Source organism: Bos mutus, chromosome 15, assembly GCF_027580195.1.
Source record: "Bos mutus isolate GX-2022 chromosome 15, NWIPB_WYAK_1.1, whole genome shotgun sequence".
NCBI classification, from domain to species: Eukaryota; Metazoa; Chordata; class Mammalia; order Artiodactyla; family Bovidae; genus Bos; species Bos mutus.
In genome coordinates this window covers 78,225,052-78,242,186 of record NC_091631.1, presented here as the reverse complement: position 1 = coordinate 78,242,186, position 17,135 = coordinate 78,225,052, and the positions used below count along the sequence as shown (strand labels likewise).

At 34.5% G+C, this 17,135-nt stretch overlaps 1 protein-coding gene and 1 pseudogene across 3 annotated transcripts in view; both read left to right on the top strand.

The window, feature by feature from the left end:
- KBTBD3 (kelch repeat and BTB domain containing 3) overlaps positions 1 to 8,260 on the top strand; it is a 76,119-nt gene extending 67,859 nt beyond the window's left edge. For 2 of the 3 annotated variants that reach the window (XM_070384356.1, XM_070384358.1), the window contains exon 3: positions 682 to 8,259. In XM_070384356.1, the coding sequence (XP_070240457.1) occupies positions 682 to 2,284 (1,603 nt within the window). In that variant the 3' untranslated portion in view covers positions 2,285 to 8,259. Of the gene's footprint in view, positions 1 to 681 lie in introns of all 3 variants that reach the window. The other variant, XM_070384359.1, reaches the window with a different exon arrangement.
- Positions 8,261 to 10,724: 2,464 nt separating this feature from the next.
- LOC102280862 (myb/SANT-like DNA-binding domain-containing protein 4 pseudogene) lies at positions 10,725 to 11,811 on the top strand (annotated as a pseudogene).
- Positions 11,812 to 17,135: the final 5,324 nt, after the last annotated feature.

Genomic DNA, 17,135 nt, shown 5'->3' with positions numbered 1-17,135 from the left:
CCTTTCCTCTTTAACCTTAATTTTTATTTGCAGTTCTACTGAAAACCATCTTAATGGGTTTGTTTAAAGTGTAAAAATTAGTAAGTCTGGATATAAAGTTAATTAAGGATGGATGGCAATATTGTTCTTACCAAAGCCAGTCATGAAATATTCTTAGTCTCCTGCCTAAACATTTCCAAATAATTTATACTTTTGCTTAAAATGAGCCAAAAATGTTCCCAGTTTCTTAGAGTGGTATCAACATTACCAGATGGGGATAATGTATATGTAAGTTTATCCTGTATTTTAAGTAATTTTAGTTATAACCTGCAGAGTTGATACTAAATTAATCCATAGGTAAATAAATTCAGCCATTAGATTTTACCCCAATTTTATGAATAATGTATAAGAACATCAAATCAGACACAAAATTTGAATCTTTTTAAAGCCTTTGGATTCATTGCTATGGCTTAGCTGTAATTATATATTTTTCAATGTGGTATTGTGTAATATGTGTATTTTACAGATAAATAATATGGTCTCTATTATAGATATTAATTTATTAGGATGCTTTAAAAATGTATTTTGTAAATATATTTTATATCAACCTAAGAGTGAAGGAAACCTCTTTAAGGTCATATTGAAAATTATCTTGGAAAAAAATATTCCTGTTTATTTGTTCTTCTGTGTTCATTTTTGCAGGGCTATGTTTGAAGTAAACATGAAAGAAAGAGATGGTGGAAGTGTTACCATTACTAATTTGTCCTCCAAAGCAGTAAAAGCATTTCTTGATTATGCCTATACTGGAAAAACAAAGATAACAGATGATAATGTGGAAATGTTCTTCCAGTTGTCATCATTTCTTCAAGTTTCCTTCCTATCCAAAGCTTGCAGTGACTTTTTAATAAAAAGTATTAATCTTGTCAATTGTTTACAATTATTATCTATATCAGATAGCTATGGCTCTGCCCGTTTGTTTGACCATGCTTTATACTTTGTACAACATCACTTTTCTTTATTATTTAAATCCAGTGATTTCTTAGAGATGAATTTTGGAGTACTGCAAAAGTGTTTGGAATCAGATGAATTAAATGTTCCTGAAGAAGAAACTGTACTGAAAGTTGTCCTTAGTTGGACTAAACATAACTTAGAATCAAGGCAAAAACATCTGCCTTATTTAATTAAAAAAGTAAGATTATGTCAGTTATCTGAGGAGACACTTCAAGATTGTCTACTCAATGAAGAGTGTTTACTCAAAAGCACAAACTGTTTTGACATAATCATGGATGCAATTAAGTGTGTGCAAGGTTCTGGTGGACTTTTCCCTGATGCTCGACCATCCACAACTGAAAAATACATATTTGTTCACAAAACTGAGGAAAATGGAGAAGCTCAGTATACGTTTTGCTATAATATTAAAAGTGATTCATGGAAGATACTGCCACAGTCACACCTGATTGATTTGCCAGGATCTAGTCTGTCTAGTTATGGGGAGAAAATATTCTTGACAGGTGGTTGCAAAGGGCCATGTTGTAGAACAGTTCGGCTTCATATTGCAGAATCATATCATGATGCCACTGATCAAACCTGGTGCTACTGTCCAGTCAAAAATGATTTTTTCCTGGTATCAACTATGAAAACACCAAGAACCATGCATACATCAGTTATGGCTCTCAATAAATTATTTGTCATAGGTGGAAAAACTAGAGGATCTCAGGACATTAAAAGTCTCTTAGATGTTGAATCTTACAATCCTCTTTCCAAAGAATGGGTGTCTGTTAGCCCATTACCCAGGGGCATATACTATCCTGAAGCAAGTGCATGCCAAAATGTAATTTATGTTCTTGGATCAGAGGTAGAAATTACAGATGCTTTTAACCCATCACTTGATTGCTTTTTCAACTACAATGCTACAACTGATCAGTGGTCTGAACTAGTGGCAGAATTCGGGCAGTTTTTTCATGCAACACTAATTAAAGCTGTCCCAGTAAACTGCACACTCTATATATGTGACCTTTCCACTTATAAAGTTTATAGTTTTTGTCCAGATACTTGTGTTTGGAAGGGTGAAGGATCTTTTGAATGTGCAGGCTTCAACGCAGGTGCGGTTGGAATTGAAGATAAAATTTATATATTAGGTGGTGATTATGCACCAGATGAAATCACGGATGAAGTTCAAGTCTACCACAGCAGCAGGTCTGAGTGGGAAGAAGTTTCACCAATGCCAAGAGCCTTAACTGAATTTTACTGCCAGGTGATTCAGTTTAATAAATACAGAGACCCATGGTTTTCTAATCATTTCTAAATGTAGTGTATGATTAGACATTCTAAAGCAATTGCAGTTCTAGAAGCCTGCAGTAAATTTATTAACTTTAATTATTGGTAAAAAGGTCTTTACAGCTTAGTGAGATAAAATAGACCTTCTATAAGAGAATTACTATGAATGTATACCATATTAGAAAAATACTATGAATGTATACTATATATGAATTAGCAGTTCCCAGAAACTTAAAATACACAATACATTCTACCAAAAAGTGTATTTAATTTAATCTTGGAGAATAGGATATTAGTATTTTCATATGTAAGTAAAACTCAGGCTTTGATGTTTTGATTCTTAAAATACTTTATCCTGACAGAAAAACAAATCATACTTCACATAACTGTACAATGTAAATGGGAGAAGTCTCTTTAGGTAGTAAAAATGACTTATTTATACTATATTATATGAAGTATAAAATATATTAGAGGTGAGAATCCTATCTTGTTACTACAGGTATAAGAGTAGTTGAATTCCTATTTTTTCTGATCATTGGTTAGCTATTTTTAAGCCCTTTCTTTTCTTTCACTATTTTTCAGTCAGAAAATTTTCTGAAATGAAGTGTATTTCCCCAGCCTTCTAAAACTGTACACCAAACATGTTTTAATTTTTTGATTCAACTCTTCATTAAGAGCATAGTGTACTGTAATGCTGTTGGCAGTTACTGAAATGTCTTAAAATTTGCTTATTAGTTTTCAGTGTTAGTTGGTCTCAGTTTTTAGAGGTATTTTATTTTCTGGCTCAAGCTCAGTAAATTAACTTTCTTGATTTATTTAATCAGTTTAAGTTATACCTGACTTGATTTTATCTTGACATGTAATCCTTTTAGTGACATTCTTGGATTCTGGGATGGTAGTCCTAAAATACTTTTCCATATCATTGCCAGATTCCACTGTAAAGTGAGGATATAGAAAATCTGACCTCTAGCTAAGTGGACCACTATTGTTGGCATTTCTTAAACTTTTGCATGTCCAAATTTGAGTTGCAGTAAGAAATTTCAACATCTCAGTTAGTACCGTGTCAGTTTTTTGTGATGATGTATACCAGCTGTTAACTGCTGTGTATGTTTTCTTCTTTAGCACATTATTCATTGTGAATTATTTACTAAATTTAAAAATGTGACTGGGCTTTTGGTATTGATAGTAGATATGTGAAGCTTGCAACTTATTTGGTGTTTAATCATCTCTAACCCAAACAATGAAAGAGAATCATCCTTGTTCTCAGCTAAGATGATTCTGCCTTGTAAGAGGATATGTTTCTTTAATTAGTTTTTACGATACAGGTATTTTAGGTTTTAGGACCTGATTTATATCTCAGGTAATCTGTAGATTGTATTTCTCTGGAATCAAATGAAGTTTCCCACACACTGTAGTAAATGTTAATCTGTTGTAAATATTCTTTAGAAGTAGAAATATACCTAAATGAAGGTCCTTTTATTTTACCATATAAAATTTATGTAATCATAAGTTTCAAATATATTTTTCAAAACAGAACAGAATGCTAGACTAAATTATGCGATTTGAAAATCAGGGATTGTCCGTAATCAGACGATAGTTGCCTAAAAATTCTTGTGTAGAATTGGTGGCTTCCTCCCTACCTACCTTTATTGGCTCTGCCCTGTTCTCTCTCTCTCTCTCTGTGGGTGTGTGTATGTGTGTCGTGTGCGTAAGAAATAAAATTCAGTGGAGGCTTTCTCTGTGTTTTATGTGGCACTTTGAAAACAAGTTACTTAAGAAAGACCATAACACAGTGGGTGATTAAATTGTTAAACATGTATAAACAAATATTTCCAGAAAGGAGAAACTAAAGCAAAATAGAATCCCTTCCTGATCTTGTTTCATTATTATATCTTGATTTCTACCATTCTTCTCACTGGCCATTGATTTTTTTAAATTTTATTTTTACTTGGAGGATAATTACGATGTGGTGATGGTTTCTGCCACACATCAACATGAGTCAGCTATAGGCATATATACTTCCCCTTCCTCTAGAGCCTTCCTCCCACCTCCTTCCATACCCCAACCCTCTGGGTTGTCACAGAGCAACTGCGGCCATTGATTCCTGATGTTACTAGAAGTATCCTTGTTACCAAGCCATAAGTAACTCCCTCTGCATTTGATTTTAAACACTTTTCAATGCACAAGGCTTTCTGCCTTAGTTTCCACAATTGCTGCAGGAAACTTGATTGTTTTTCACTTACTGTCATCCCTTTACATCTGTACCTGAGTGTTCTTCATCAGTTATAACTAAAAAAAGTAGTCTGTCTAGTCATAAAACCTCAAACTCTTACTTACTCTTCTTTTTCCTTGACATTATAGCAATCTGTGCTGGGCTTGGCTCTCTTAGCAATTAATCTTGTAGTCTCCAATTTTGCATCATCTGGTAAAGGGAACACTTGCATTTGATCTACTAAATGGTTATTGAAAAATGGTTCTGGGTGTTCAAAATCCTCAAGGAACCCAGGCACATTATTCTGATCTTGGCAATAACTTTGGCTTCACCAAGAACCACATATATTATTTCTGCCTTGGCCCTCTATTCTTGATCTCTTGCAAGTCTCAGTGATCTCTCAAGTCTATTCTGCTACCCAGGAGGAGCCGTTTTTCCTGTCTGTAAGATTAAAAAACAATATCCCTTTATGACTTCTTCCTTCTTTTTTTTTTTTCTTTAAAGTTTCCTTTCCTTTCATTATCATCCTTCAGTCAGTGCTGCATTGTAAGAGACAAAATAATTAAGCTCATTATCCAGATTGCTTTCATTCTTGTAGCAAAATTCTAAATAACATTTCCAAATTGTCATTTGTCCTGGTAAATGGATTGTGCATGCATAAAAAAATTGCAGTATTGTAGTATCCTAGTGTCTGCTAAAATTGAAAGTAGTTACGTGTCACTATTAAACATAAAAAAGATTAAATTCAACACTTATATCAAAGTTAATGAACATTTTTAGAACTATCTTCAAACTTGATTTATAATGTAGAGCACCTGTTCATCTAATTGCCTGTGAAATAAAAGCAGCATGAAGAATATTTGCATAATCAAATTAACTGCATTCATATAATACTCAATTTTGGTTGGGGAGGGGAAACAGTCTTTATCACAACAGTATTCATTATATATTACTCTTGAAAGCTAGAATATTATTTGAGAGCAACCACATCCTGCAACATGATTCCATTTTCCCCAGATACCAAGAAGAGCAATTGAGTATGTGTTCAGGGTACCTAAATGAAGGCATCTGACTTGAAAATCAGAGTCAAATATAGAGGGAGACATCTGTTTACCTTTTGAGATTTGGAAGCAATAAATGGTTAAATATATTGTTGAATATATTTTGGATCATCATTCTCAGTTTAATTGGATCCAATGTGTGGAAACCCGTATATTTAGAATTGAAGGTGTAAGAATGAAAAATGCCTTCCAATGGACAGCTCTTGAGGGCAATCTAAAAACGAAGGCTAAAGTTTAAAAGGAAGCCAATTTCTGTTCAGCATAACAGAATTAACTCCACTTTATAAAGCCATATTTGGAATAAGACTAAATATCAAAAACTGCGGCATGTGGCAGAAAATGAGCCCAAATAAATAAATTCCTACACAGGAGTACACCAAAGATTTCTATATTTTATTTGCACATTTTGATCTTAATATTTTTCTGTCTTTTGACTAATTGCTTCCTCCAGTTTGTTTAGCATTTAGGCATTCTGAGTAACTTGATTTTATTGTCTGCATACTCAAGATTTCAATAAGATGTGAGTCATAAAATTACATCATTTTAGGAGCATTCTTGTTGAAGGAAATTTGTTCTTTTTTTAAAATCACTTCGGAAAAACTCTGTAAAGGGTGCTGACATTTATAGTGAGCTGCTAATAGGGATTTCTCCTTCTGTTTACCATAAGTGCACATTTGTTTTACATTGAGTAGAAACTGAAAGACCATTACCTAAAATTTTGTCCTGAATTATTTCACTGCAAATGTGGCTATATAGCTATATGTAGTGAATTTAGTTAAAGATTATGTGCTTTGAAAGATATCTTTAATTTTAAAAATCTGTTTATAAATTATATTTGACTACACTAAGATGCTTAATCAAATTTAATTTATAAATAGGGGTTTTAATCAGCATAGTATTACAATAGGGATTTTAATCACAGCATGGTATTACACACTGATCAAGAGATAACTTTTCTAAAATATAGATTCATATTCAAACTTGAAGATAAAATCTAATACAGCTTCCAGCCTTGTATAGAAAACCCCTCTAAATTCTAAAATACCCTTGACAGATGATTTTCTTTTCAAATTCTAATTCAGTTCTTTCAGGGTAAAGAGCTCACTACCTCCATTTTTAAACAGTTCTATTAGAAAGTTCTTCCTAAGGTTGAAAGCAACTCTGCCTCCCTGTAATAACTTTCAGTCCTTGATCTTAGGTTGCTGTCTCCATAAGTATTGGAAATAGCATGTCTTCCATTCCTCTAAAATCAAGTCTTCACTTTCCTTCTTGTTTAAATGCTTAACACTTTAAAACTTGCCACAGTGGCCAAGGTTACATACCTTCTACATGTACATTTGCCTCAGAAAAATCTATCCTAGCTCTATTGCTTTTTTGGTGTGTTGAGCATGATGAGCATTGCATAGTCTAATAAAGCAAGCACTTCATTCCCTTAATCAGCTCTTATAAATCCAGTGTGAGCTAGAGCTTTGCTATCTCTCCTTCTATCAACTATCAACATAATCACAAACATAGTTTCTGGGAGGAATTCTGAAGCCAGATTTTAATGTCTTGATCATTTGTCATTAGATATGGTTTTGAGAATTTTAATAATACTTCTAAAAGAGACTAAAGCATATACAAAAAATAGAAACCAAAGCAGTCACTAACTAGTTCAACAAATTATGCTATTGGTTCCAAGGGTAACAAGGTTGCCGGAATTACTTAAGAGTACAATTCTCTTGAGTATCACATTGTAGTGTAAATACTTCTTTACATGTCTGTCTTATTTAATTGGAAACTCTTAGGAGTAGGGGTATTATCATTTCTGGACCTAGCAATTAGTACAGTGCTTGCATATTAATAAGGCGTCTAACAATCTAACATTCTATGAAGCCAATATATGAAGCAAAATTTATTGTTTCTGAATGGGTTAGACTTAACTGCATATTTTGCAATTTCCATGTACAAAAAATTGATTTACATTAGGATTTTACATTTAAGAATGCTACCCATTGTACTTTAGTTATCAATGTATGTGTTAATTCTTTTTGTAATATTTGATATCCTTATATTAAAAAGTCTGGGCAAGCTAATTTATACAACTTTTTGTTAGTATATGTTGTATATCTTTGTTAGTATATGGAAAAATTAATAATGAAGTATACTTTTTATTTGAGAATGAAATTGCATTACATAGTACATTGCCCACATTTGGAGAACATGTATAGTTGGTTGTATAGTTGTGTTGTATATGTATATTTGGTACTTGAAAGAGAAATTATACTTTCAAAGTAATTCATTGAATTTTTTTAGTGCTTAAGGATTATTTGTTCTCCTTGAATTTTAATTATAATATTTAATTCTGTGTTTCTTTTCAAATACAGTAATAGATAAGACAATGACTGAAAGTATCGTTAGTAGACATACAACCCCCATTTCCCCTACAAGAACATAATAGCTTCAGTGACCTTCTTCCCACAGGGGAGACTGTGCGCAAAGCTACTTAACTTTGCATACATAAGTGATTTATTTCATTTTCTATTAGTAGAATATGGGCATTTACCATATGGTATGAGAAATAAAATCATTTTTTTCAGGTCCATGTTAACCATATTAATATGTAGTAAACATTTCAATTATGTAAATAATTATTAATGTATTAAAATGTATCTCAGAAAAGAATATATATTGTTTGTATTTATTGTTACTAGAAATAAAAAAGGTAGAAAAAGGTGAATTCTAAGGCTCTCATTTTCTTGCCACCCCCTTCCCCAGATGCCCTGAGTGGCTCTGATGAATCTCAGAATTCCTGAGAGAGTGGTGGTGGAGGTGGGGTTACTGTTAGAACTGGCTCTGTAACTGTGGACAGAGCAGCATAGACTTCAAGGTGGACATATTGGGCTGAGTGAATAAAATGCAGCTAGATTTGAAATGAATCATAGATGAGGAGAGACCTTGAGGCTGTGCATGAGCTAAGAAAGAACAGACCAAATGTCCATGAGCCACAAATGAAATCAGTAGAAGCTAGCTGAATGTCCAAGGTCAGGCACTGTCCAACCCTACTTCAACGGATATCAGCAACACAAGAATCAGCTAGATGCCAGGGTATAAGCCTCCTTCCTACCTAATATGTACAGGTGAACTAGTGAAGAGGTCCAGAGTCTGAGAGACTAAATCATACCATAACATTATTTTAAGATGTTTACATTGGACAGATGCTGTCTTAATTCCAGTTCAATTTTTCCTCTTTCTGGACAGGCTCATTTGCCGTCTCATTTCTGGTTTTCCTATGTGATCAGTTGTGATTTACTAAACAACTTTGACTTCCAAACCCTCTTCTAGAATACTGCTCAGGTTGAAACAGTTGATCTATGGAAACCTAACCCTTCAAAAATCAACTGTTGTATCCCACATGCTTGCATAATGCTAGTTGATTTCTCTTCATTTCTTAGGCTCTCTTATCAAATCCTTGGTCCAACCTTACTGCTCCAGATTTCTTCCCTTATTACCTCCAATTCTCCATGTGCTTCCATCTTCTGTAGTTTACTTTGCCAGCAAATGATGACTCACCTCCTTCTCTTTAATCACCGTAGTTAATTTAAAATGTAAGGATGTTGGCGGGAATTTGCCTGTTACCAGGTTATTGGGGATGCTACCCTGAAACTAGAGGTCTCTCTTGGTCAGCATTTTAGTACTTGCAAGTTTTCCTCTTAAGTCATTAAATAGAATGGTTCATAATCTCAGACTGATGCATTGGCATTTGAAGTTCTTTCCCTAAATTCTGAACTGCCTGAATTTATCCTACTCCTCACTGCAAAACAAAACCCCCTCAAAGACAAAATTTAATCTCTGTACTCAGAAAATAAATTGCAAAACACATTTAAACTTAAGTAATTAAGGATTACTTAATATTGTTTTACAGGCTCTTATTCAGTTACAGTGTAAGTTGCAAATATGTTTTGTCAAAAACTAGCTATTCGGCTAATATGTATATGTACATTTTTCAGAGAAAAAAAATAATCCTAAAATGTAATTACTCTTCACTATGAATATGGAGTTTCAAAGTAATATTTATAAAGTGGTTTGAAGTTTTTGAAACGAAAATGTTGAATTTTTAGACACTGTGGCACTAAACCAATCTATCTAGTAAACATTAATTAAAACTGCAATTTATTTTAATTACTTTTATAAAACCCGTTTCCAAGGTTAAGTTTCCTTGGACTTAATAAATTTTGTGATTTTGAAGACTTCTATGAAGCCTAATGAAACTAAACCTGAAATAGCAAACTTAATATTCATGAAAAACTTAAGAAATATGTGGGAACCTCTTAAAATATTTAACATATCATCATAGTATTTATAGAGTTAGATTTCACTGCACTGGATAAATATTTTTGCATTTCTTCCAAATTCAGGGCTTGTTCAACCTGATTCTGTTCTGGTAGTAATTAGTGAGTCTTTCCATTGGAAATTAATTACCCTTACCTAACTTTGAGTAAAATACATGGTGCAAAGTTAGTTTAACATTTTCAATCAAGCCTTTGTCTAGCCTTTTCATTTAAAAATTCAACTAGCCTAATTTTTTCCTTTTAGAGATTAACCACCTTTTATGTTATGAAACATTAGTTGAAATTCAAAAAAAACTTTTCGAATGTTTTTAAAAACTTTTAAAAACAACTTTCAACAAATGAGTAATTTTTTTGTTTGTTTGTTTCCTTTACAAATAGTGTTCACCTTGTGATAATTCCTGAAGGAGTGAAATATACCACAATATTCTTCCATTTAAATACAATTCACATTTCACTTATAAGCACAAATTAATGAACACTTGTTTCTAGGAATTTTCACAAAGAGAATTATTCTAGTAGTTTAAAGCATCTAAGTTTCTTTCCTTGATAAATGAAATATTAAGCTCTAACCAATAATTTTTGTTATGGGATGTCTACCCAGGAGTATATGTGTCAGGCAGTGTTCCTTAAAGTTTCCTCCAAAAAGAAAAAGGTCATCTGGTAATTCCATTAAAAATACTGAATCCAGGGGGAGGTGCCGCCAGGCTAGCAGGAAACCTCCAACCCCCTGTGCTACTAGATGAATAGAAAACTGATTTAAACAAGGTACTAACAAGGAATTGTCCTTGATTTTTGTACTTTGTAGCATTCCTCAAATTATTTTCACATCTTCCCTTACTGTAAAAACTGCATTTAAGTTAGAAAATGAAACAATTGAAAAGGAAAAGCAATTTCAGTGTACAAGAAACTCAGACCCTTTTGAAAGAAATTACAGAAAGGAAGGAAGTAATTTTTTCTAAGCAGCTTAATACAACAATTAATGTGATGAAGCAAATGGCTTGGGAGGAGATTGCACAGTGTGTGAATGTAGGAGAAGGAGAACAGAGAACAGGGACAGAAGTGAAAAGAAGTTACCTTGACTGGCGAGCCCTTTGAAGAGAAAGAAGATGAAGGCGAACATTAAGCAAGTTGGTTCAGGGTTTCCCCTTCCCACATCTGATTTAGATGACTCACTGAAGAGATAGATGAAAAGATTGGATTCTGAAGTGATACAAATTTTGATTGGCAAAATGTGGCAGATTTCAGGGATGCAGGTGGATCCTGAGGTCAAGGAAGAAGAAGAAGAAAGAGATCCCCAGAGTCCTGAATTTGAGATTGAAGGAAGAAGAAATGTCATCAGTCATACCAGATTCCAGGAGGGAAAATGAACTTCCTGATTTCCCCCACATTGATGAATTTTTTACTCTGAACTCAACACCATCTAGGTCTGCATATGATGAGCCCCATTTGCTTGTAAACATTCCAGAAACTAGAATTGGAAAAACGAAGTCTTGATATTGAGGCTGAAAGACTGCAGGTAGAAAAGGAATGCCTACAGATTGAGAAAGAGAGACTGTGACATTTAGACATGGAGCACGAGCAACTTCAGCTGGAGAAGGAGCGGTTGCAGATTGAAAGAGAGAAGCTGAGGTTACAGACAGTAAACTCAGAGAAGCCATCTTTGGGAAGTGAACTACGTCAGCCACAGGATATAGAAACCGAGAAGTTAAAACCTGAGAGAGAATGCTTACAACTGGAAAAAGGCTGCATTTTTTGGAATCTGAATCGAAGAAGCTGCAGATTGAAAAGAAACACTTTCAAATAGCAAGAGACTACAAATTCAGAAGGAAAGACACTTGCAGTGATTTATCTAGGTCTCCATTTATCAAATGGTTGTAAAGCATAAGTTTAGGTTTAAAAATGGTTGCGGGATTAACTGTATTGTTTTGTCCCTGTTAGTGTTTTCAATACGAAAAAGATAATTCTTTGTGGGTAATATATGCTTAAGTCTTCTATGAAAACTATGTGCCCTAGCATAAACAATATAGCAGAAATTGTTGTACTATACACTTTAATTTAGTAAAATTACACACAATCTTGTATAATCTATGCACTCAGAGTTTACAATTATGTCTGTGTAAAATTCTAGCTCAGTAGTTGTCAACTGGGGGTGACTTTGGCCCCCAAAAGACATTTGGCAATGTCTGGCAACATTTTTTGGTTGTCAGAATTGGAAAGTTGGCCACATTCCTCGTGGCATGTAGTAGCTAGGGATGCCCAACATCCTGCAATGCACAGGACAGTTCCCACTCTCCCCCCCCCCCCCCAAAAAAAAAGAATGATCAAACCCTAAATAGCAATGTTGCTGAAGTTGAGGAACCCTGTCTTAGCCTGGCTGAGCACCTCTTTAGCTTTGTTTCAGTTTCAGAATGTTAAAACCACAGATATTTATGTGGGAATTACTTAAATGGCCCAAAACTTTAACTATGAAACAGTACTGTATAGTATATTGACTATAGGAAGTGATGAAGATTATAGATGTTTTATTCCTTTGTTTCCATCTATAGATAATGTGAGAGTCAGAAAACAATGTAAGCAACATCAGAGGTTGTCTAAAGTGGGTTACTTTCCAAAGCAGTTCACTCATCTAGCTATCGGTGCTTTAGAAACGGCACACATTTTTGTAAGCTTTATGCTTTCTTCTGTGACTCCATTGACTAAGCCAGTAGTTTAGACAAAAACTATCATTTCAACCATGTACTGAAATCTTAATATACTTGGTTGAAGCTAGTAAGAATGCTACCAGTTTAAAAATGGTGCCAGTAGTCAATGAACTGAAACTCAGCAAGTGGTCATTTGATTTTTAAAATAGATAATAGGTATTTGGAACTGGGAGTGGGGGTAGGGGAGAATGTCCTCTGTATCCAATAGTAATGATGATGGTGATGAAATAATGATAGTAGTGGTGTATTATGAATTAGGGAAGCACTTACTGCACACTATCTGACCTAATCTGTAGAAAAAGTATTGAGAGTAGTATCATTATTCCTGAATCTGAGACTTAGAGAAGTCACACTTCTCTTAAATGACTGATTTCATATATCATGATGTATCTTGTCTTTGTTCTTTCCTGTGAAACAAAGTTTGTATCTTTAGTCAGTCAGATATTTATTCTGAGACCAAGGGTTTACTTAATCTGGTGATTTGCCTTCAGTCCCTTAAAGGTACTTTTTCCACTGTCCAGATGATTGTAATGCACACTAAATTTGAGAATCACTGCATGAGATCACCTTGTATTTTCCCATTTCCCTATATATAGCCTTAATACATCTCTTCTATTCACAGATACTACCTTGATTCTAAATTGATTATTGTTAATTTGAGAATATCTTGAAACCAAATTTAGAGAAGAGCTAACACCTATCCTACTCAAACTCTCCCAGAAAATTGTAGTGGAAGGTAAACTCCCAAACTCATTTTATGAAGCCACCATCACCCTAATACCAAGAGCAGACAAAGATGCCACAAAAAAAGAAAACTACAAGCCAGTATCACTGATGAATATAGATGCAAAAATCCTCAACAAAATTCTAGCAAACAGAATCCAACAACATATTAAAAAGATCATATATCATGACCAAGTGGGCTTTATCCCAGGGATGCAAGGATTCTTCAATATTAGCAAATCAATCAATGTTATACAGCACATTAATAAATTGAAATATAAAAACCATATGATTATCTCAATATATGCAGAGAAAGACTTTGACAAAATTCAACACCATTTATGATTAAAAACTCTCCAGAAAACAGACATAGAAGGAACATACCTCAACATAATAAGAGCCATATGTGATAAACACATAGCCAATATTATCCTCAATGGTGAAACATGGAAAGCATTTCCCCTAAAGTCAGGAACAAGACAAAGGTGCCCACTCTCACCACTACTATTCAACACAGCTTTGAATACTTTAGCCACAGCAATCAGAGAAGAAAAAGAAATAAAAGGACTCCAGATTGAAAAAGAAGAAGTAAAACTGCAGATGACATGATCCTCTACATAGAAAACACTAAAGACACCACTTGAAAATTACTAGAGCTAATCAACGAATATAGCAAAGTTGCAGGATATTAAATTAATACACAGAAATCCTTTGCATTCCTATACACTAACAGTGAGAAAACAGAAAGAGAAATTAAGGAAACAATTCCATTCACCATTGCAACAAAAAGAATAAAATACTTAGGAATAAATCTACCTAAAGAAACAAAAATCTATGTATAGGAAGCTATAAAACACTGATGAACGAAATCAAAAATGACACAAATGGATGGAAAAATATACCATGTTCATGGATCAGAAGAATCAATATAGTGAAAAATGAGTATACTACCCAAAGAAATCTATAGATTCAACTCAATCCTCATCAAGCTACCAATGGTATTTTTCAAAAAACTAGAACAAATAATTTCACAAATTGTATGGAAATACAAAAAAACCTCGAATGGCCAAAGCAATCTTGAGAAAGAAGAATGGAACTGGAGGAATCAACCTTCCTGACTTCAGACTATACCACAAAGTTACAGTCATCAATACAGTATGGTGCTGGCACAAAGATAGAAATATAGAGCAACGGATCAAAATAGAAAGCACAGAGATAAATCCACGCACCTATGAACACCTTATCTTTGACAAAGGAGGCAAAAATACACAATGGAGAAAAGACAATGTTTTTAATAAGAGGTGCTGGGAAAACTGGTCAGTCACCTGTAAAAGAATGAAACTAGAACACTTTCTAACACCATGCTGCTGCTGCTAAGTCGCTTCAGTTGTGTCCGACTCTGTGCAACCCCATAGACGGCAGCCCACCAGGCTCCCCCATCCCTGGGATTCTCCAGGCAAGAACACTGGAGTGGGTTGCCATTTCCTTCTCCAATGCATGAAACTGAAAAGTGAAAGTAAAGTTGCTCAGTCGTGTCCGACTCAGCGACCCCATGGACTGCAGCCTACCAGGCTCCTCCGTCCATGGGATTTTCCAGGCAAAAGTACTGGAGTGGGGTGCCATTGCCTTCTCCGAACACCATACACAGAAATAAACTCAAAGTGGATTAAAAATCTAAATGTAGGATCAGAACTATAAAACTCCTAGAAGAAGACACAGGCAAAACACTCTCTAACATAAATCACAGCAAGATCCTCTATGACCCATCTCCCAGAGTAATGGAAATAAAAGCAAAAATAAACAAATGGGACCTAATTAAACTTAAAAGCTTTTGGACAACGAAGAAATTATAAGCAAGGTAAAAAGGCAGTCTTCAGAATGGGAGAAAATAATAGCAAATGAAACAACTGACAAAGAATTAATCCCTAAAATATGCAAGCAGCTCAAGCTGCTCAGTACTAGAAAAATAAATAACCCAATCAAAAAGTGGGCCAAAGAACTAAACAGACATTTCTCCAAAGAAGACATACAGATGGCTAACAAACACACGAAAAGATGCTCAATATCACTTATTATTAGAGAAATGCAAATCAAAACCACAATAAAGTATCATCTCACGCCAGTCAGAATGGCTGCTATCAAAAAGTCTACAGACAATAAATACTGGAGAGGGTGTGGAGAAAAGGGAACCCTCTAACTCTGTTGGTGGGAATGCAAACTAGTACAGCCACTATGGAGAACAGTGTGGAGATTCCATAAAAATCTGGAAATAGAACTGCCATATGACCCAGCAATCCCACTGCTGGGCATCCACACCGAGGAAACCAGAATCGAAAGAGACTCTTGTACACCAATGTTCATTGCAGCACTGTTTACAATAGCTAGGACAGAAAAGCAACTTAGATGTCTATCGGTAGACGAATGGATAAGAAAACTGTGGTACTTATACCCAATGGAATATTACTTCGCCATTAAGAAGAATACATTTGAATCAGTTCTAATGAGGTGGATGAAAACTGGAGCCCATTATACAGAGTGAAGTAAGTCAGAAAGAAAAACACCAATATAGTATATCGACACATATACATGGAATTTAGAAAGATGGTAACGACAACCCTATACACGAGACAGCAAAAGAGACAGATATAAAGAAACGACTTTTGAACTCTGTGGGAAAAGGGGAGGGTGGGATGATTTGAGAGAATAGCATTGAAACATGTATATTACGATATTTGAAATAGATGAACAGTCCAAGTTCGACACATGAAAAGGGCACTCAAAGCCGGTGCACTGGGACAACCTAAAGGGATGGGATGGGGAGGGAGGTGGGAGGGGGGTTCAGGATAGGGGACACATGTACACCTGTGGCTGATTCATGTCAATGTATGGCAAAAACCACCACAATATTGTAATTAGCCTCCAAGTAAAATAAATAAAAATATAAAAATAATAAAAAAGAATATCTTAAAAACCACATGTGACATTTGAGTATGTGTATATAAGGCAAAAATATACATCTTAGTTATCTTGCATTTGAAATAGTGTTATTTTTCTATAATTGAAATAAATGCTTCCATAGGGGGGAAAATACCCAATCCAGGACCTTATTCTTAGAGATTTTCATTTAGTAAGTTCTAGATTTGGATCCTAGGAACTCATAGCTTTTACAAGCACTGCAAATAATTCTTATCAGTAAGCAGGCCTGGAAATATACTAAGGTAGAGACTGAGAACCCAACTCTAAGTCAAGCAGGTTTGGGTTTGTATCTTTGTTCCACCATAGAGTGGTTTAGAAGCTGTATAAGCTTGAGTAAATTACTTAAACATTCTGTGCCCCAGGTATTTTATTGACAAAACAGTTAATAGTTATACCTCCTACAACATGTTGTTGTAAGAATTAAATAACACACGTGACATACTTGACAGTGGGAAATGTTCAGTAAATGTCCTTTGTCTCCTCTCTTTTGTCTTGTTTGCTTTCAGCAGAAAACATCTTTTCCTAATTCTCTGACATGCTACTACAGCCTTACATTCTACAATTACAGCTAAAATTTTAAATCTGAAAAGTATACAAATCTTCCTTGACAGAGGGAATTGATGGGACAAAGTAAAACTTTGCCTAATATACAGTTTAGCTTTGACTTGGCCCTAAACATTCCTTCTTAGGCTCAACCATGAGTATCTCATTTATTAATTTAACTGAGTTCCTAATGTGTGTTATCAGTGTAGTAGGCTTGAAGGTACAATAGCAAGAAAGTCAGATGTGTTCCCTGTTTTCCTTGAACTCACTTAGTGTTCTGTCACTTCTTCAAGTCTCTCCAGGCTTGATTTTTGCCTAGTCTCTATTGATA